This window comes from Erpetoichthys calabaricus, chromosome 2, assembly GCF_900747795.2.
Source record: "Erpetoichthys calabaricus chromosome 2, fErpCal1.3, whole genome shotgun sequence".
NCBI classification, from domain to species: domain Eukaryota; kingdom Metazoa; phylum Chordata; class Cladistia; order Polypteriformes; family Polypteridae; genus Erpetoichthys; species Erpetoichthys calabaricus.
In genome coordinates, this window is record NC_041395.2 from 21375962 (window position 1) to 21399259 (window position 23298).

General features: G+C 42.9%; 1 protein-coding gene across 3 annotated transcripts in view; it reads right to left on the reverse strand.

The window, feature by feature from the left end:
• The window catches only part of rassf7a (Ras association domain family member 7a), a 228286-nt gene that overhangs the window by 40994 nt on the left and 163994 nt on the right, over positions 1-23298 (reverse strand). For all 3 annotated transcript variants that reach the window (XM_051923619.1, XM_051923618.1, XM_028793509.2), the window contains 2 exons: positions 5256-5409; positions 1775-2658 (listed from right to left, as the gene is read on the reverse strand). In XM_051923619.1, the coding sequence (XP_051779579.1) occupies positions 1775-2658; positions 5256-5358 (987 nt within the window). In that variant the 5' untranslated portion in view covers positions 5359-5409. The remainder of the gene's footprint in view (positions 1-1774; positions 2659-5255; positions 5410-23298) is intronic.

Below are 23298 nucleotides of genomic sequence, written 5' to 3' on the forward strand. Positions count from 1 at the left end.
AGCGCACATTAAGATCTCAAGATGCCGGTCTGCTTATGATTCCAAGGATTAATAAAATAACAGTGGGGGGTCGAGCTTTTAGTTACAGGGCCCCTAAACTGTGGAATGGTCTGCCTGCTACTATAAGAGATGCCCCTTCGGTCTCAGCTTTTAAATCCCGGCTGAAGACTCACTACTTCAGTTTAGCTCACCCTGACTAGAGCTGCTGATTAACTGTACAGACTGCATCTCTGTTGTTAGTCATTAGCACTTAAACATAAGTAACATGACAGTTATAATTGTATACTAACCCTCACTTATTCTGTTTTTCTTCTCGGTACTCAAATGTGGCACTTGGTGCCATGGCCCACCCGCCAAGTTGTTTTGCCTGCCTAAGGAAAAGTCATCTCTGATGGAGGATCGCAGGAATCGTGGGAGAGAGGGGTCCTTTCATCGGATTGGCTGGCCCAGCACTGTTTCAGCTGTGGAATGGCCAAATGGGGGAGGCAGCTTGAAGGATGAGGTCTCCAGGACTCTATACAAATACAAATCTTATTATGGGATATATCATCTACTGTTAAATTCTGCTCTGTACTTCAAAAATTTATATATATATATTTTTTTTATTTCTTACTATATTCAGAAATTGTTCTGTGTACTGTACTGTATTGTATTGACCCCCTTCTTTTGACACCCACTGCACGCCCAATCTACCTGGAAAGGGGTCTCTCTCTGAACTGCCTTTCCCAAGGTTTCTTCCATTTTTCCCTACTAGGTTTTTTTGGGAGTTTTTCCTTGTCTTCTTAGAGAGTCAAGGCTGGGGGGATGTCAAGAGGCAGGGCCTGTTAAAGCCCATTGCGGCACTTCCTGTGTGATTTTGGGCTATACAAAAATAAACTGTATTGTATTGTATTGTATTAAATTTCATCTGCCACAAATCTGCCCAAGCCCTTCTGTAACGGATTCCAAATGATCTGCTAATCCACCTATCTTGGTATCATCTGTAAACTTAACCAGCTTCTTACTTACATGCCTATCTAAATCATTTATATCTATTACAAACAGCAGTGGCCCCAGCACTGACCCCTGCTGGACTCTACTCTTAACATCGGCCAGTTCTAATGAGTTTCCTCGCACCATCACCCTCTGCTTCCTGTGTCCGAGCAGAACCTCCTGGGACTTGTAATCTAATTAACTTAACCTGCATGTCTGTGTGGATTCAGGAGGATAACCCAGATAAAGCGACATGCAGAAGACATCCAGGTATGGGTTTCAAACCCGGGATGTCATTTCCATGAAGCAGCAGTGCTAACAACTGTGCTGCTGCTCTGCAAGATGCGAGTCTCAGTACAAATTTTATTAATGGGCAAACAGTGTGACCCACTTAGTGGCTTAGAGGGTGGCATGTAAAGTACAAGTTTATTCTTTCAAATCCCCGCCACCGACACCTGGTGCAGCCCTGAGTAGCTGACCTTGCTCAATCTCGCTTATGTTCACTCTGCAAGAACATGAAAATACAGTCAATGTACTCTGCACTTTGGATATATAACTTGTTTTGAATAAAAATGTAAGCCGAACAAATTAAAAAACAAAATTTCACAAATCGCCTTCTATAATGTTAATCGCTTGTTTTCAGACTCCCTGTTTATTATTTTCCCCATAATGGAGTATAAATATGTGAGGTTTTCACATTAGAAAAGAAGAAAGGATAAAATAAAAAATCCAAAATTTCCCCCTAGGAAAGGTTTTATCTAAATAACGTCTGCCAATGACACACTGGACATGCTACTGATACCTGCAGAACGGATTCCGCTTCCATCACTGCCTTCTCCATGTCCTTCAAGGAATAATCCAGCATGCTGTGCTGCTTGTTTTTGTTCTCTAGCTCGGCTTTAATCCTAACCAGAGAATCTTCCACCTGGGCCCGACTCCTGGAAGTCTGTTTGCTTTTCTTTGTCCTGTCCACATTCTCCTGTTGTATCTCTTGCTCCAGGAGAGCCGACTTTGTGTTAAAATCCCCAAGTTTCCTTGTGCACTCGTCCAGGGTACTGTGGAGATCCTTCAGCTTCCATTGCATGGTGTGCTCTTGCTCCTTCTCAATTTGCAGTTCACTCACCCATAATTCCTCTTCTTCCAGCACTGCATTGTTTGATCGGATTGTCTGCTGCAAGATCAAAAGCTCGTCTTCCAAGCTGGGTGTTGTTGGATGCTCCCAAGAATAGATCTCCGATTCCAGGGACTTGATCTGGGCTTCCAGAGCTTGAAGCTGCTCCTGCTGAACCAGCACCTTTTTAAAAATCTCCTCTTTGGAAACATGACCATTCACAGTAGAAACATTTTTCTCTCCACCATTTGGCTCTGCTGGTTTGATTTTTTTCTTGGTAGAAAAGTCAACTGAGCCCATGGAGCCCAAATTGAATGTCATGGACTTTTTAGGTTCTTTGCGCTTGGGTGCTTCAGCAGGCTTGGCAGGGAGAGGAACACCAACAGAAGTACCCGAAGAGTCACTATTGGAGGAAGGCCGTTCACCCGTGCTGGGTCCTGTGCGGCGCAAAATAAACTGGACATCGTTGGCATATTGTCCGCATTTTGCAAGAGACTCCAAGGGTTTCTCATTGGCCAGAAGCTGCCTCTCAGTGTCACGTAGTTTCTGAATCAGAATGTAACGTCCAGTCTGACCTGTAAAAAGAAATAACAATTAACCAGGTTTGACCAGCGTTGTGCAAGTTCACACCTCAGAAGAACTTGCTCAAAGATCAATCCACACAGATTAAAATGAAGACATTCACGTTCAGAGTTCACCATTTCAATTTTGAACTCGTTCATATTCAGTTCATTTTGTATTTTTTATTACCACGCTTCTTGTAACATCACCTGTTTGTTGTCTGGTACAAATTTTGTAATCGATATTTAACCCACTTCCTGTTGTCCAAATGACTTCAAATTTTGCACTCTTACTCACTTCTGATGACAATACATGAATCAATTTCACTAACTGATCAATTAATCCATGTTAATTAAGAAATGAAATTTTCATATGAAGAACAGATCAAGATTTCACCAATAGATGGCGCTAGTAACGGCTAGAAATATTAAAGACAGTGTTAAAATATCCATCCATCCATTACTCAACGCGCTATATCCGAACACTGGGTGACGGGCGTCTGCTGGAGCCAATCCCAGCCTACACAGGGAGCAAGGCAGGAACCAATCCTGGGCAGGGTGTGTGCACACACACACACACACCAAGCACACACTTTGATTACAAAATTATACTAAAACAAACCCAAGACTAAAAAGTTGAAAAAGATAGATAGATAGATAGATAGATAGATAGATAGATAGATAGATAGATAGATAGATAGATAGATAGATAGATAGATAGATAGATAGATAGATACTTTATTAATCCCAATGGGAAATTCACATTCTTCAGCAGCAGCATACTGATACAATAAATAATATTAAAGAATGATAATAATGCAGGTGAATATATAATATATATATATATATACAGTATATATAAATACTTTGTAAAAACCATGTTTATATTAAGTTAAAAAGAGTACTAAAAAGTAAAAAATAAATCTCTCATACATCACTCATAAAATAAAAGCGTGGGTGCTTTACATCAATCAATAAAATCTTAGCAAAAGCATCCATGCTTTTATTTTACGAGTGATGTGCGAGAGATTTATTTTTTTACTTTTTATTACACTTTTCAACTTAATATAAGGGTGGTTTAAAAAAAAAATTAATTTATATATATTTATTTAAAGGAGTGAGAATAAATGACCCAAGAGTTTACCCTTTTCAGTTTTGCATGCCTTATAGTAGGCTATTACAGTGTCCATGAATAAAATACAATAATTATGAAGACTTTTTTTGTTTAAATACACTTTATTGAGTTATACCCAGCAACAAACATCCATCCATCCATCCATTATCCAACCCGCTATATCCTTACTACAGGGTCACGGGGGTCTGCTGGAGCCAATCCCAGCCAACACAGGGTGCAAGGCAGGAAACAAACCCCGGGCAGGGCACCAGCCCACTGCAGGGCACACACACACACACACACACACACACACACACCAAGCACACACACACGGGACAATTTAGGATCACCATTGCACCTAACCTGCATGTCTTTGGACTGTGGGAGGAAACCCACGCAGACACGGGGAGAACATGCAAACTCCACACAGGGAGGACCTGGGAAGTGAACTCGGGTCTCCTAACTGCGAGGCGGCAGCACTACCACTGTGCCACCTTGCCGCCCAGCAACAAACACGTATAACCAAATATGCTAATATCCTCCCAGTCAAAAAAGAAATTAAGCAGATGCAAGAACACATATAAATTACCACTCTATTTCCAAATGGTGACTGCGGAATCAGCATGTAGGTGAGCTAACCTTTTATGCTGCCCGTCAAAATTCGCGTCACATATTGCATGTCCAATGGGGAAAAATATAAAGTGGCCTTGTGAAGTACAACATTTTCCTAAAAGCGAAAGCGGAGCTTCACCGCGTGCTCGTGTCAGCAGGGGGTGCAGCTTAAGCACAAACAGGCAGACACAGACGGTGCCTATTTGATTTGACATTTTTCCCCGAATACAAATACATGGCAAAACATTCGTACGAAATAAATATTTGTAAAAATCCATTATTTGTGCTTATCCGAATACCGTATTCAGATTCGGCTCCACCCTTACATTACAGGGTAAGGCACAACGTCCAGAATGTCACCTGAAACTGAACTCGCTCACGTTCAAGTTCTTCACTTGCAAATAAATACATTATGTTAAGTTCACCGTTCTTAGAAAAATGAGCTTGTGCGGTGAATGCCCCCTTTTGAACTCGTTCATGCACAACACTGGGTTTGACAGTTTTTTTTTGTTTTTTTTACTATTGCTCTCTAAAGTTCATGTCACTTTTACAGCGGTTTTCAGTCATGGCCTACATTTACATAATCAGTGGTGTGCTACTGTGAAGGCCGGTCGTGTAGTCCGACGTACCCAGTGACTGACTACAACTAGCCCACAACTCAGCCTTCTCTAAACTTCTCCATTAACATCCTCAGAGCAAACATTGCATGATAATTCACTTTATTTGCCATATACTCTTTTTATACATTAGGAATGTGTCATTTTTTGAAAACAATCCCTGACAAAGATAAGCCAATCGAAAAAGAGAAGAATAGGAGGAAGGAGGAGTTTTGTTTTATACGCTAACATATGTTTATTTCTGAGTAATCCGGTTAGAGTTCTCTTACCTATTGCTTGTGCCAGTGCTATTACCACATCCTGGCAGGACGTGTCTTCGGAAAGGCCGCACACAACTCGAAGGACACCATCCACCCACACTTTTAATTCCATCACCACAGCAAACAGGATGCAGGCTCTCTAGACCATTGCCAAACCCCTCATCTGCAATATAAAAAAAATAAATAAAGTGGGTGAAACTAGCACAGACAAATGTACAGTGACTCAATCTTGAATCGTGAAATCTAAAAGAGGTTTAAATTGCAATTTAAACATCTTTGGCAGTATAGTGACGATGCGGTGCCTCTTGGTAACCTCTGCCGATCTCTCTCCATCCACAAAGCAAATCCCACCCTTGTCACCAATTTCTTTTAGTTTGAAGATTTGCTCCGGGGTGAGCGGTCGACAGCGAGTCACAAACTCACAGCCTCCAGCTCAGAGGCGGATGCCACGCAGAGTGAGCTAAACGCAGAGCTCCTTTAGTCAGCCGCGCAGGGTCCGTCTCTGAACGCAATGAGCGGTGTGCCTCCTGGTGACGTCAATTGATCCCTCTCAATGTCAGCCCCCACTGTCCCGCACACACTACAGGGCTTTTATCACAAAATTCACTAATAAGGAAATGGCAATATATGATTTTTGGTTTTCAGCTGCAGTCTAAAATTGTGAACTTATGACTTGATGGCTTTTACAGATCATTTTTCATAGTAAAATACATTGTAAGGCAGCTGGTGGGCAGTACCACTCACTCATACACATTATCTAAGACATTAATGTTGGCCAATAACAATAATACAAATAAAACAATAATAATAATAAAGGGTGGCACGGTGGCACAGTGGTAGCGCTGCTGCCTCGCAGTAAGGAGGTTCGCTTTCCGGGTCGTCCCTGCATGGAGTTTGCATGTTCTCCCCATGTCTGCGTGGGTTTCCTCCCACAGTCCAAAGACATGCAGGTTAGGTGCATTGGCGATTCTAAATTGATTCTATGGGTGTGTGCCCTGTGTTGGGCTGGCACCCTGCCCGGGATTTGTTCCTGCCTTGCGCCCATTGTTGGCTGAGATTGGCTCCAGCAGACCCCCATGACCCTGTGTTAGGATATAGCGGGTTAGACAACGACTGACTGACTAATAAACACAAATTTGTTTTAATAGCGGTTAAAATTTCACAAACCTAGTTGAAATTCTGTACACTTTTAATATGATTGGAAACTACCAGATGTAAAGATATTATTATATTAGCTCCTGGGAATGAGTATACGAACAAGATGAGCAGTGACACAAAGGAAACTGAGGGGCAGAGAGCGCATCTCGTTTTACGCTGGCCTGTTGGCACTCGATGGGCTGCTCGATGGGCACCTCTGAACTAAACATCGCCCAGCGGGCCCAATGGCCTCTTCACGGAAGCTATTAGCAACACACAGGTTTCTCCATTACTGGCTTCATTTAAACATCAGACCCTCTGGGAATCAAAATATTACTATTGCGTAACTTTAGGAACACACGGCCAGGCCTCTAACATTTGCGATCTAATCGCTTTTGTGGAATGTAATTTAATTTGACTTGCAACATTTTATGGCGAGTGACTTCTATTTCTCAAGTGTCAGAAAACAAATGCTAGGAGAAGCAAAAAAAAACAGTATGGCAGCTGGCCAGATCTGTCTGCAGCTTGATTTCTTTTATATTCCTGCATTTTTGCTTCAAATACTAGAGTGATGTTTCTTAAATTCCTACTTTGGGAGCGGTCAGGTTATAGCATAGACATTTTATCATTAGCCTAATCCTGTAAAGTGTAAAAATCTATTTAAATAAACAGTTGTTAATATCCATGATTCCACAAGTTACATTTGCAATTTGGTGAAAGCCTATCTTGATAGAAAAGCACTACAAATTCATAATTTAAAATTGCTGGTCTAAAAATGTACTGTGTATCAGAGGTAAGTACTACCACTCCAGGTCACAAGGGGCACTGTCCCGGATGACATTATCTCCTTTCCCAGCAAAAACTCCAATAAGACGCCCAATAAAGGCAACCGAGTCGGCCCCTTCCGGTCTGAGACGTTCCCAGTAGGTGTTGTCGTATTTGGGGAAGAGCAGAACAATTTCTGCGTGATGGTCTCTGGAACGTAGGCTTCAATTTAGCATACAACTCCACGTGGATGGCTTTGTACAACTCCGACTATAAATATAACACACCAGGTCATGTCACTTGCAGAAATTCTCAGATGATCCTGCTCCTTAAGGGGGATGAGACAGAGGAGAGGAGTCAGGTGGGGAACTTTTGTTTCTTGGTGCAAAGAGAATTGTCTGCAACTTAACGTCAGCAAAACCAAGGAACAGATCATTGACTTTCAATGCACCAAAGAGCCTCTGTGTCTGGTCGCTATTCAAGGAATGGATGTGGAGGTGGTCCGCTCGTAGAAGTACTTAGGGGTCCACATTAATGACAGGTTGGACTGGTCTCAGAACACTGAGGGATTATAAAAGAAAGGGTAGAGCAGACTCTTCTTCCTAAAGGGGGTTCCTTCCTTGACATCGTCTACAACTCTGGGATGGCCATCTGTTGTATGCTGGGCTGGTAACATCACTTCAAGAGAGGCCCACCTAATCAACAAGCTGATTAAGGGGCAGGCACACTCTGGACACCCAGGACATCATAGAGGAAGAGAGAATTAAAACAAAACTGAGTGCCATTATGAACAACACTGCACACCCTCTCTCCGTGACACACTAACTCTGAGGACTTTCAGACTACGAATCATTCAACAGAAGTGTGTCAAGAAACACTAATGGGGGGGGGGGGGGGGGGGGGTTCCTTAAAACCAATGGCAGTATGCCTCACTGGGACTTTGACAGCCAAGTCAGAAGTTTTCTTTTCTTTCTTTAGAAATTTTCTTCCTTTTCAGTCATCCTGGTGAATGTTCAGACCATAGCATCTGAATATATGTATTTCTTTGAAACAGTGCTACAGATTAATGGACTCCATTTCCCAGCCTACACTGAGGGTACTGCGCTAATTTGATGTCTGCAACGGGAGCAGGGGGCTGCTGGGGACAAGAAGGGCCAGCAGCAACTTTAAAAGGGAGCCGGCTAAGCAGTTGTTTTATGTTCGTATTGACCTGTTCGTCTCGTCTCTGTGGAATATCGTTTCTATCCTGGATTGTCAAACCTGTGAAGATGTATGGAATGTCTTGTGCCTGCCAGTCGGGTGAGGAGTGCTGGATTGGTCAGCGTACTTCATCGGAGGGAGCGCTCCCCAGTTCTCTTCACCCCTCACTGCATCAGGACTACTGGTAGGACTGTTTTAATACATTAGTGTTCCTGGATCATCATCTTACACTTCATCTGCTACCACTGCATTTGGACTCTTTATGGAGTGGGTCATTAGTGGTTACTGTCGTGTTAGTAATTAATATCGTCGTGGGGAAAAGGAAGGGTTAGCGGTTTATTTGCTGTTTGTGTTTCATTCAATATATCACATAGTTATTTATTCGATTTGCTGTCAAGTCAGGTCTCTGTGTGCGAGTGGTGCGAGCTGGGATACCCACCAAAATAAATAAACAAATCACTCTTCCGTCGACGGTGTGAATCTGAGTCGCACCGGTCTGCTACATCTTTACCTATGTATGTATTTATTCATTTAAGGAACTTCTGTAAAAAGCCAAATTTCCCCAGAAGTCAAATAAAACTCTCTTTCTCTCTTGGTAGGAAGTCTAAATCTGCTTATAAGACAGACATCATCATGAGCCAAAAAATATCATCACGATCCCTAAAAACGTGTAGCCTGCCGCTAGTGAAATCCTCCAAAAAAAGCTAATGCTGACATTGTCACTTCGGTGATACAACACACAGCACACCCTTTTCATAGATAAAATAGACAGGCTACACATTTAGGCAATTGATGTTAAGCATATACGGTACATTTGGCGTTACTTCCAACACTGAAGAATGAGAGAGCATGTTTGTTAACTGCAAAATAAACGGATCTTGAACACTGCAATGCGACTGGTGCATCACTGAAATGTGCCATTGAATTACCGTATAATAATAATAATAATACATTTTATTTATATAGCGCCTTTCCCATGCTCAAGGCACTTATAGAATATAATAAAGAATGGCAGCGTATACAGTATATAGCATTGTACAAACCAGATAAATAAGTAAAGAAGATTACGACAGTGAATTCAGAGAAATAAAAAACAGACAACATAATTGATGGTCTCGCACACACACACAGGTTACATGAGCATCTTGACAGAGAAGTAAACTGAGAGAAGCATAATAAAGTCAAGTAGAGCTAAAAGCCTTCTGAACAGATGAGTTTTGAGTTGTTTTTTAAAAGAATTCATGGAGTCGGCTGAGCTGATTAATTTTGGTAGGTCATTCCAGAGTCTGGGCGCTATAGAGCTGAAGGCCCTGTCACCCATGGAGTGTAGATTAGTGACGGGCACAACAAGATTTCAAGAATCAGAGGACCTTAGTGGGCGAGCAGGCACATAGTGATGGAGGAGGTCACTGATGTAGTTTAGCGCGAGGTTATTTAAGGCTTTGTAAGTTATTAGTAGGATTTGATATTCAATCCTGTAAGACACAGGGAGCCAGTGAAGGTGAAGCAGGATGGGTGTGATGTGCTCACTGCTGCTGGTCCGAGTAACGACTCTTGCAGCTGAGTTTTGAATAAGCTGGAGCTGTGATATAAGATTAGAAGGGGCACCTGCCAGTAGGGAATTACAATAATCGATGCGGGATTTGATAAAAGCAGGGACAAGGTTCTCAGCGTTAGAAAAGGAGAGGAAGGAGCGAACACGGGATATGTTACGGAGGTGAAAGTAAGAAAGTTTCTTAATGTGATTTATGTGGGCGGAATAAGAGAGGGAGGAATCAAAAATGACACCAAGATTCTTTACAGTAGAGGCAGGTCTGATGAGATCACCGCCAAGATAGACTGGGAAGGAGCTCATTTTATTAAGGTGCATTTTAGTCCCAATTTGCAGGAGTTCAGTTTTATTACAATTTAATTTTAAAGAGTTCTGCTCCATCCAGGTTTACATTTCACTAAGGCAGGTTGTGAGCTGAGAAAGCTCTGATGAAGTTCCACTTTTAACATTGAAGTAGAGTTGAGCATGGTCTGCATAAAAATGATAACCCAGTCCATAGCTACGGATAATATGGCCAAGGGGAAGCATGTAAATACAGAAAAGCAGAGGACCGAGGACAGAGCCCTGAGGAACTGCTTGTGTGACCGGCGCTGAGCTGGATCTGCTGTTGCCAAGACTAACAAACTCTTGCCTATCAGACAGAGTTTGGGTCTTGTTGGGTCTTGAAACATGAAAAATCGATCATAAAATCAGACCCCGACTTATACGGCCGTTCAAAAATACGACACTTAATTGTTCTTTTTTTACATCTTCTTTCCTCCTCCAATCTCACACCAGTTTCTCAGACACATCGAATTTTGTTGCAGCAGCGCAGTTACCAATTTCTTTCACCACTTCAATGACATTTAATTTAAAACCAGCTTCATATTTTCTTCTGATCGAACGCTCCATTGTAGATAAGGGATGCTCTTACAATAAAGGTGTATGAGGGTGTGAGAGACAAAAAACACAAAACAGTGCAAACGTCACTTCGGAATAGTTTGGGTATCCCCGTGTGGTCACGTAGGCACAACACTTAGAAACAAAAAGGCCGTGTGCTCCGTGGTTACTCTCTCAGGTGGGCGTTAGCATATCATAATCTCTTGGACCAATAGCGGGAGTTTTCTGCATTCGACTTATACAACCGACATTATAAAATATCGGAAAATTATACCATAAAATCAAGTCCTGACTTATCTGCAGGAGAATTAAACGCGGGTATATATATGGTTGATTTTCTCTCCACTTCATTGTCCTCCTGCCAGGGGTCACCAAAATACCAACACCAAAAAAGTCTGTGAAGGACAGGGGTCGCCAACTCCGGTCCTGGAGGACCACCGGTGGCTGCAGGTTTTCATTCTCACCCTTTTCTTAATGAGTGACCTGTTTTTGCTGCTAATTAACTTCTTTTGAACCAATTTTAATTGATTTGCTCTTGAAAACTCAGACCCATTAATTGTTTCTTTTTCCTTAATTAGCAGCCAAACAATAATGAGACACAAAATGAGCCAAAAACAACTGGTGTCCATCACACAATATCTGAAAATAAAGAACGATGAAGGTCTCAGGAATGTTGATCTGCTCAGGTCACCAAAACATTTTATCAGAGCTCTTAGAAAAGACAAAAACAACAATTTCAGAAATGTCTGCTATTGCACCACGAGAGCAGCAACAAGCCACGAAATTAAAGAACGAGTTTAATAAATGACAAGACTTGGCACCTCATTAAGCAACTGGTTAGAGTTTGAGGCCCTGACTTATTGACCTTCTTTTTTACTCCCTCACTTCACATTTCATTTCTGTTTAAGGAAAGAAATGAAGCAATTCAGAGGAACGATGAAGAAATTCAGGGGAACAAATCTTAAAAAAAGCAATTCAATTAAAATGAATTCACGAGAAGTTAATTAGCAGCACAAACACAACACTCAGTAAAAAGAATGGTTAGAATGAAAACCTGCAGCCACAGTGGTCCTCCAGGAACGGACTTGAGCGACCCCGGCGTAGGACATACAGATGGTTGAAATTTGAGGTAACATTAAGCCAGTTTTCATGCCAAAGAACACCGTTTATAAATCCCAACTTTCATATAAGTGGCATCTTACACACATTTCTGAGCACAAGCACGTTTTATACATGAGGGCCCTGGCGAATGCGGGCGAGAATTATTGAGCTAAATGATGTGCTCCCTGTTCTCTGCAATCCCTTTTTCGTTTTTGTTAATTTTTGCTTTGTGCTTTTGGGCAGTTTCGAGGGCTCTTTCACTAACAGCATGCAAGACATTTTGCAAGTTTCTAAATGAATTGCAATTAAATTTAAAAAAAGTAAATAAAAATAAAAACAATAAAACACTGCTGGTCACTGGGAGATGCTTGGAAGGAACACTCAGTAGAGTAACATACAGTACATGCTCAGCACCATCTGTGCAGTATTGACTAACTTCCTGGCCTAATATTTAATGTTCTTTACAATAAAGAAGGATCATGTAGCAGGACTCTGTGCTTTCCACAACTTTTCTTCCAATAAACGGCTCCTCCAAGGATATATAATTAAAAACAAAAGAATAAATAATCGGAACGACAAAAAAAAACAAACAAAAACAAAAAAGATTCGTCCTTCACCACAGCTTACCTACCACACTGTTCCAGCAGCTTCAGACAATCAAATTTTTATTTTGCATTTCACCATTAATTGATCTTGCTTTTCAAAGATTTTTATAAAACTGCTTAACGCAGCAGCAAAGCCTAATTTTCAAAATACAAAAAAAGCTAGAATCTTCTTCAAAGAGGTGTGCCATTATGGAACTGCACCAAAAATTCCATTCCTTATAGCATGTTGCCCACACATTAGCCCACATCTCACGGTTAAATGCACATTTACGGATTACTGCCAAAACAGAAACCAAGTATGCATGACTCATATACAAGAATATGAAAATTATTTTTCACTTTTTCACTTAATAATAAAATAAGTTTTCAAATTATGGTTAATCGGAAGGAGTAGCGTTAGAGGGTTTAGCCACCGTTGTGAGGTTCAGATGATATCCTGGCTGCTGTCTCTGTGGAATTTCCAAGTTTCTAAAGGTTTTCACCAAGTAGTCCAACATGCAGGGTCATCATCATTTACAGGTAATATAGTGCTTGTATGCTTCCATATTAAAGTATAGCATCTACCTTAGAAGTAGTACATAAATGTCAGAAACGTGTTCAAGACACATCAGGAAAGCCCGATAAAGTGTGAGGAGCCCTTTCCTTTACTCTCTCTGTATTATACATACAGTATGGCTACATACCCAGTGTTGTGCAAGTTCACACCTCACAAGAACTCACTCAAAGTTCAATTCACACAGATTAAAATGAAGAAATTCACCATTTCAATTTTGAACTCGTTCATGTTCAGTTTATTTTGTACTATCCGACGCCCCGCCGTAGCATACGGCGGGTGTAAGAATAGGAACGGAAAACGGTGAGAAAGGAATTCAGAAATCAAGAAGAAATAAATACTTCTTGAAAGACGCAGTGTGCATATAGAATTTTCGGCCAAGCAGGATTACATGTGAACAGTGATAAATAAATCAGGCTTTCCGAATTTACGTACTATGGCCATGGCATCCTGATAGTTTTGTTGCATGTATCTTGGACTTCCTGGAAATGTGGACGGTAATATGATCATTTTGCCTACACGTACGTTGTTATTTTCAGCGTTTGCTTGCAGTGCGTCTGATAGTTCCACGCGCAGATCTTGTTGATGTAATCTGAGATAGTTGAGACGCGCGCCCTCTGTTTTAACATACGCATCTACGACAAACTGTTGGAATAGTTTGTGTAGAAGCTACTTGTGGCAATAAATCTATTTAATTGTACCTGGAATGGTCACTGTGCTGTTGAGTCTGGGGTTGCTGTAATGCCACCTAGTGGTCCACAATAGGAATAAACGCACAAACACCAAAAAACATAATATTTTCAAACAGACTTATTCCATTTCAGTGTGTGATGAAGAATAATGGTTCCTTTCACTACATTATTATATCTCATTTGGAAAAAAGTACATGAAAAAAAATATTGCTATGTCACACTATACTTATTGGGATGTTGTTGTCGTCGGCATATTGATTTGGCAAAATTTGACACCGGATGCCCTTCCTGACGTAACCCTCCCCATTAATCCGGGCCTTGGGACCGGCACGAAGAAACACACTGGTTTGTGCATCTCCTGTGGCTGGGTTCCCTATAGAGCGGCACTAAATACTACAAAGATTTGATGAAATTAAAATGAGCCATCACGGCTTGGTCAGATTAGTTTAAGCAATCAATTAAATTAGTTAAAGTCTTACTGGAAATACCTGTAAAAACTACTACGCTAACTACTAACTAACTAACTAACTAAAATGATGATTGTCTACACTTCTTGTTTTATATTCAAAAATGAAGTCAAAAAATGGGTGGAAAATGTTTTAGCTTGGTGTTCAGGGACTCGGGCGCCACAGCTGTGAACCAAGCCCCTAGGACGGACGTGCAGGAATCAAACAACATGACTCCCACCCGGCGTAGCCCGCCCTGCCCTCGCCGTGAATTCCACTCATACCCCATTTGGGAGGTTCAGTCAGCTACAAAGGGCTTCAGGGCTCATTTTAAAAGAGGCACTTTAGTTCCAAGAAAGCAATTTAGAGGGCACTAACGTACTAAACAGCTGAAAGAAATGTAAAAATGTATTCTATAACAGTACAGGCACACAAACAATGCACAATATTTTCATGATAAAGCCATCAAAGGCAGAGCGGAGCCGTGAACATTTTGATCCTTTAGTTAACCCGAGTGTTATTTGAGCAGGGTCTTTATTCTGATAGACCTGAAGGGACTTCAAAGCTGAGCTGTTTCAGCCATTAAATTACAATCCCCCCCCACACCTGACTCTTTAATGAGTAACATAATAATAAGCCCTGTTTGCTTTTCATTCTGGCCGCTTTAAGAAAAAGTTTAAACAAGAGATTTGCCTGTGTGAACAGCATGATAAGCTGCCCCCCCCCACCGCACCCCAACTCCAGACCCTATCATAAAAATAATAAAACCAGTGTGCCGGCATCACCTTGGAGGCCCAAAAGGATTAGAGAGCACTTAACAAAGATTAAGCGGTGTGTTGACCTCCACAGAATGAACTGGCAGTGGGAACTTTCCTGTCTTGTCACCGAACAGGCCCGACAGCGGAAAAGGGGCACACACTGGCATTTACAGTACATACCAGTAGTCACCCATAAGGCAAGTATCCCAGTTAACGCATAATTTCTGCCTGATGTTTACCCCCCAGGAAAAACGAGCCAAACATATTTCAACAAGAAAAAAAAATGTTATTACGTGTAACAAAAACATGTACATAACCTCAAATACAGTAGGAAAGGCATGTCCTACTGCTGTGCTGATGCAGATTTAGTACGCGTCCTTCGTGTGACATGTTTCGAGACCACCACCAATGCGCAGCATGACGCTGCACTCAGGACAGTAGTAGCTTGTTTCTTTGCTCACGTTTCTATATTTTTTCTGTTGCTTGAACATGAGAGGGTACAATGTTAGTGTCGGATCTGCATGATCGATGTGCCCCTGGTGTTATTGTAGGCTACCACAACATAAGGCTTCATAATAATTCTTTACATTTATTTAGCGCTTTCTCACAATTAAAAACACTTCATTGAGTGGAGAGCCACTTCAACCACAACTACTGTGCAGCATCCACCTGGATGATGTGACGGCAGCCATTTTGTGCCAGTATGCTCACCACACAATAGCTGTTAGGTGGTGAAGGGGTGAGAGAGCTAGCCATTTAGAGACAGGGAAGGATTAGGGGACCAGAATGACCAAGCCGTGGTGAGCAATTTAGCCTTCACATTGGGATACACCCTACTCTTTACGATGGACGTCCAGTGATCTTTTATGACCACAGAGAGCCATCACCTCGGTTTTGCATCTCATCCGTAGGACGACACCATTTTTACAGCACAGCGTGCGTCCCTATCACTGCACGGAGTCATTGGGGTCCACATTCAGAACCCCCTACTGGCCTCACAACAACTCTTCCAGCTTGTCCTAGGTGGTCTCCCATCCAAGTACTGGCCAGGCCTCAACATGCTTAGCTTCAGGTGGGTGACCTCTTCTGAAGTGCATGTGGTATGCCTGCTGGCATCCACATATCCCCCTGACACAAATTATGAATAGTGCTTAGGGGGGGCTCTTGCTTGTCCTTGCACTCAATTGCAATTATTTTGCCTTGAAGCTACTGCTGCACCACGCTTAAGCTTCACATGACCAAATTCACCAGGTATATCATGGTGGTTCGGTCATACAGTGCGACATCACGCATCAGTTTCACTTATCATGTCACCGTCTGATGACCAATTCACATCATCATCTTTATCGCTCAGTTCAAGCAATGGTTCAGTGTCAGTTTGTTCTGAAACTGCCTTTATGGCTTTTCGCTTGCCATTGGACGGTTGGGAGACAAAGTCAAAGAGGGGAGATTGCATTGGTTTGGACATGTGCAGAGGAGAGATGATGAGTATATACGAGAGAAGGGTGCTAAGGATAGAGCTGCCAGGGAAGAGGAGAAGAGGAAGGCCTAAGAGGAGGTTTATGGATGTGGTGAGAGAGGACATGCAGGTGGTGGGTGTAACAGAACAAGATGAAGAGGACAGGAAGATATGGAAGAAGATGATCTGCTGTGGTGACGGGAGCAGATGAAAGAGGAAGAAGAGGATTGTGTTTTACTTGGAAGCTCCGCCCCACTCATGAATATTGATTAGCTACTTTAGAGTAGCAAAACACATAAAAATATTCAATAACATGCGGCCCAAACAGACCCGTTTGTCACGTTTCTCTTTTCAATTCTCTTATTGAAATGGATATTATATGAAAGCCACAATGAGATCAGCTTCAGTGGTCATCTGTTGGCTCATTTTGCAGTCCATTATTGTTTGGCCACTAATGAAAAAAAATGAAGGTTTCTATATCTTAAAAAGGAAATGAAGCAACATTAACATATAAGGATCAGCTCTTTTAGCAGCAGTAATTGGCTACTAATTATAAAAAATAAATAAGGAAGAGTCTAGAAAGAAACCCTGCAGCCACCAAAGCTCTCCTGGATTGGAGACTGACACCTGAAATGTAAGGCATGTGCCGCCCATCACATGACACTCTCGTAATTGTACTGTGCCTACACTCGCCCATGGGTAGCACTGAAATGGATTGGCATCAGCCTACTCTGAACGCTTTGAGAGTAGGTCCACAGGATGTAGAGATAAAACTGGAGTAGCTGGGCAAACTCCACAGGAACACTGGAAGAACTTGCAGCGACTAGGCTAAGGTTCAGAATTCTGGACGTGTAAGGCAGCGGCATTAACCACTCTGCCACAGTGACTGCCCGAATCTCATTTCACTGAACCTTTTATGCACTACGCAGGTGGATGAGCCTACGGTGTCCTGAATAATGGACTATCTAACAGACCACCATTTGTGAGACTCAAGAACTGTGTGAGCAACACTGGAGAGAAGGTCTGCCTGCTTTATTCATCACAACTCCAACTAGAAACAGAACAGCAGGTCAGGTCGCTTGGAGAAATTCTCAGATGATTCTGCACTTATGGGGTGTATTGATAAGGCAGAGGAGAGGAGTCAGGGGGAGAACTTTGAGAATTGTCTACAACATCAGCAAAACCAAGGAACTGCTTATTGACTTTCACCATATCAAACAGCCTCTGTGTTCAGTCACTATTCATGGAGTGGACACAGAGGTTGTCTACTCCTACAAGTTTCTGGGGGTCCACGTTAATGACAGGCAGGAGTGGTTTCATAGCACAGAGCATCTACAGAAGAAAGGGCAGAGCAGGCTCTTTTTCCTTAGGAAACTGTGTTCCTCTAATGTGGGAAGTGACATTACTCATATCTTTTTATACCTCTGTGATAGCAAGAGTGGTGTGCTGGGCCGGTAATATCACTTCAAGAGAGGCCCACTGAATTTAACAAGCTAATTAAAAGGGCAAACTTGGTCACTGGATGCACTCTGGACCCCCTGGAGGTAGTAGAGGAGGAGGAGGGACTTAAAACAAAACTGAGTGCCATTATGAACAATGCTGCACATCCTCTCTGTGACACATCGACACTGAGGATTTTCAGCCAACAAATCATTTAGTAGAAATGTGTCAGGAAACACAACGGGGGGCTCCTTTATACCACCAACAATACGCCTGTACTGTGACTGGGACTGCCAAGTCAGACGTTCTCTTTCTTCCTAAATGTTTTTCTTTTTTTAGTCATTTGGGTGTGTGTGTAGTTATTTATCTACCTATTTATTTATTTAAAGAGCTTGTGCAAGTGTGGTATAGCGGCTCTGCGGTTCGACATGAATGGCTAGCTCAGATGAATAATCGCCGCACTCGAGGGGGAGTGGTAGTGTGGCCAGAGTGGTTCCCAGGTGTTTCCGCACTGAAGTGCACAGGTTCGTGATTGCCCGTGTCCGTAATTGACGCCGGGAGCTGCTAATACGTTTTGCCGTTTGTGCTTACGTCATGTTATAGAGCGAATTCTACGCATGGCGTTATGCATGAGGCCCCTGGAGTGACCAATAGTGAGGACGACTCACCGCAGAAGGTAGCGGGAGTCGTGGAGGCTTGGGAAGGCTGATCCCTAGTGTGAGCACCCTGGCCGTTCTTTGTTTTGATGTCTTCACTGTCCAGCTCATCTGGTGTTGGGTTCAAGAGGCTCCCAAATGAGAGATGGGAGAATGGAGCAGGACCCGCATCATCACAGTAAGTAGCCAAATTTCTCCCTGGAGTCAAATAAAGTTCCATCTATCTTCTCACCAAGGTCACTGAGAATGCCAAAGTACAGATTTGAAGAGCTGCCATTTGAAAGGTGTTGCCTTTACATTCAAGATGGATCATCCATACCAGAAAAAAAGCCAGTTTGAGGTTCCATGCTTCCAATGATGATCATCAGGTTGACTGTAGACTGCAGCTTGGTATCGGACAGCATACCCTAATAAAGTAGTACCCTCAGCAAGTTTCGTTCTTGTGTTATGCACTTGTTTCATTCTAACTCTTTATCAATATTTATTTATCTGCTGCATTATGCCTTGTGTTTCCAGAATAGGCCCTGGTTAGACAGGATCCTAAATTTGGGTTAAGTAGATTAAAATTGCAAAGGATCAGGAAATACCCATATATACAAAAAAAAAAAAAAAAAAAAAAAAAAAAAAAAAAAGGGTTTACCCTTCATTACCATTTTTATCTGTAGGAGACGGCCGGGACGCCCCGAAGTGGAAGGATGGGGGAAGGCAGCTGCTTTGGCACACTGCCTCCCCCACCCAGGACACTAGTTGGCAGCTTCCCTGAAGCATAGTGGTGCCCCAGATTCCCGCAGGGCATCATGGGATCTGGAGTTCGGCTTCACGGCCCTGCTGGATGCCGTGGGAGCTGCTGCAGTGAAACTGGGGACTCCCTACTGTCTACATAGCCTGGAAGTACTCCATAGTCACGGGGATGGAAGCACATAAGTACTTCTGGGCTGAAGAAAATTACAAGTTCTCCATCTGACCCGGAAGTGCAGATGAGTCACGTGGACCGAAGTACAGAAGCACTTCCGGGTCAAGGACTATATATAAAGGACCAATGTGAACCCAGCAAGCGAGCCGGAGTTGGGAGGCAGAGGACAGAGGTTGCTTGCTGGGAGGTGTGGTGGAGTATTGCGATTTATTAGTGATTATTATTGTAGTTATCCATCCATCCTCCAACCCGCTGAATCCGAACACAGGGTCACGGGGGTCTGCTGGAGCCAATCCCAGCCAACACAGGGCACAAGGCAGGAACCAATCCTGGGCAAGGTGCCAACCCACCGCAGGACACACACACACAAACAAACCAAGCACACACTAGGGCCAATTTCGAATCGCCAATCCACCTAACCTGCATGTCTTTGGACTGTGGGAGGAAACCGGAGCGCCCGGAGGAAACCCACACAGACACGGAGAGAACATGCAAACTCCACGCAGGGAGGACCCGGGAAGCGAACCCGGGTCTCCTAACTAAGGCAGTAGAGCTACCACTGCGCCACCGTGCCGCCCATTATTGTAGTTATTTACCTGTTTAATCGGTGTGGGTGGTGCTGGAAGAGCACTGTACAAAAAGTAAAATCATTAAACTACTACTTGGTGTTTTAAAAGGTGTTGTCAGTGTCTGTCGGGTTAAGCGCTGGTATAGCGCCATGTGGTGTTACATATGCTACTTGCAGATACTACACTGCACGTGTTGAGGGTTAACATGGTGGGTCATTTTTTTATGCTGAACAGTACTAATGCCAGTTTTGGGAGATGGGTAGCTTGGGTTGGCACTGTCTCACTCTACAGCGTACTGCTGGTGGAGTGGCTTTAATGCTATAAGGGTAGAGGATGGGAAACCCAGGCACGTAAATTCACAATACAAGGCTTTCCTGGCCAGACTTAAAGAGAGCTAAAGCAGAATTGTGATGTTTCCCATCAGACTATTATGTTCTTCAAAGAAAGGTGTTATTGTTTAAAAAATAAATAAATAAATAAATACAGCCCCAGTATGTACAAACAATCAGGTAAGTTTGCCTTCAGTAAAAGTCCAGTGCTGCTCTCTGGTTTCGTTCTAAATATTTTTCAAGCAGCCACCTGATAAGAGGCATGGAAAGGTGACAGCCTTGGATTTGATGTGTGTGTCACTTTGTTGATTTTTCAGGTCATCCCACATCTCTTGCTTGGTTTGCATTAACAGATCTGTCTGATAATGGAAAGAAATGATTAACCAAGAAAGCATTCCTTTAGCTTTATCCATTGGAGTAAGAACCAATGAGCTGTCTAACACTGTATTAAAAGGAGCGAGCGGCCCTCCTCATGTAAAAAACAAAACAAAAAAAAAAAAAAAGATGCCAGGACTGCAATCATTAGCTAAACTACAAAGTTCCCTAAATCATGGGAGGCACGTTCAGTTTGCGTCTTCTAAAATGGTCTGTGGTTCTCTATGAGGTGGGTGGAGGTACGGAGTGTGCAAGCTTTACAAGTCATATCTGGGCAGCTTATGTGTAGTGCAGAAGTTAAACTAACAAGCCGGTGGGCCTCATTATTTCAAAGGACTGAGCTCATATCCCAACCTGTGTCGGGGTTTGCACGCTTAGCGCTTCGCTCCCTCTCTCTCCGAGTTATCCCCTTGGCACACCAGTATGGGGTTTTTGTTGACTAGCAACTCTAAAATCATTTAGTGTGGTAGAATGGGCGGGTGGGACCTACCTTTAACTCTTTCTGGGCTGATGTCGACTTTTGTCAAAATTCAGGGGTAGAGGACGGTGATCACTGGTAGACTGCAACAAAACTCACCCTTACATTTTAGTTCGACTCTCTTTGCTAGAAAGAAAGTTACATAGCTTTGTTGATTTGACCTCGATTCCCTATGCGCGCATGAGTAGCAAAGAGCAAACCTCCTCTAAAATGGCACCGACATCCGGCGAATGTGCAAAGCAAAGTACTCCATGGACATTTTAGGCAATTTCGTTGAATAAAACTCTGACTTGTCGGACTCAGAGTTTGATGCAAGTGATCTGGAGATGGATATCCAAAACGAAAGTGAGGTACCAGCATCATCTGATTGGTCCCCAGCTGATCGTGGTGCTGAACACTTTCATGTAGCTGATGCGCCTACAGCAGCGTTCACCTGGGAGGACCACCACATATTGCGTTACACTGCAACCCACCTGCTGTGCGAAGACAGCCATGCAGCAGGCCCACCGTGCATTCCTGCTGTCCATCGAGGTGCCCCCACGCAGCCACTGCTGCCAGAGATGCCGAACATGAGCCAACAGCAGCCACAGCAGGTAGCAACAGGCATGTTATGTTGGAGTTTTTTGGAAAAGATATTCAGCCCGCAAAAAGTTAAAAGGAGTGAGTGCATTTGTAAAATACGTGATTGACGAAATTTGGTTGCAAACACCTAAAGCTTAGAAAGATAATAGAATATATTTAAACAAAAGTCACATACACCATGTCCAGAGTACTATGTCTTCATTTAAGAACAGCGATCTCCATCCACACTCGCATTTTCACATCGTCTGTACAAGTATCTCCGTCCACAATAAAACGACTGAAAACACACGAGACCAAGTCGTGCATTTACTGTATATTGGACGTGTGTGCGCATAGACGTGTTACCCAAAACTGTGGATCCTTGAAGGGGTAGTGACATCGTCGGCCATTGGGTATATCACAAAACTGTTGTGGTCTTTTGTGTAGCTATGCAGTACTCAAACTGTACAAAACACAACTTAGGCCGGAGTTGTACTTCACACGACATGACGAATGCTGCAATGGACGCTCCTGCTACGCAAGCGTTGAAGTGTTTATACTTGCATGCGTACTTTACGTAAATCTGGAGGAATCTGCCAGGTGGCAGTGCGAGATATTATCACGGTGAGAACATGTTCAGCTTCTCTGTGTTGTGAATTGCCTAGAACACCCATTAAATTCCGATGGCACCTTACCGCAATATCTCTGAAAAGGATGTTCATTGATTAAATCCAGGGATGTGTCCATTCCAGCAAGCATTGGTCACGAGTGAGAAACAATCCCTGGACGATGCCTCGGCTCATCGCAAGGTGAATACAAGCACACGCATACACTGGCGTCATTTTAGCGGCACCAAATCCCCAAATCTGCATATCTTTGGAAGGAAACTGGAGCACACTGAGGAAACCCAGCAAGAAAACGTGGAAACTCCAGGCAGGGAATATCAGCGACGTGACTCCCTGCAAGACAGCAGTGCTAACGCTCTGCAACTGTGTCACCCCATGTGTGTAATTATTAACAGTATTCATTATTTAAACGAAATTACTGATTTATCTGTAAAGTGTAATATACATACTTTAATGCTTTTCATCATGAAAGTGATATCAAGTATAAATATAAGGATTCTAAATGTGCAGAGAGTTGGAATATCATACATTTAATCTGCTCAGTGCGGTGATCTATTGCTGGCGATTCGCTGCTGTCAGGAGCAGAGAAAGCCCTAGAAAAAAAGATGGCACAGAAGACGGTATGTGAGAATTTTAAAACGTATCGTGTCATTACGATTGGGAATATGCGACGCTCGAATATAAAAGCACCATGAATACATCTGTATGTCGGCATTTTGCTTCACCACATCGAACCATTTATCAAATATCGAAGCGCGCACACCGATCTCGTAGGATCCGCAAAGTGGCTTTCTGTCACATGTAGATAGTAAACCGAGACTCTGACGTCACATTCCAACTTTTAGCACACTGCGCACCCCCCCCGACTTTTTGCTGGTACTGCAACTCACGCACGTGTCGCGTTAATTTCTGAGGACCTGCTCAGAGGATGCATCAAATGAACGCTCAGAATGCGTGG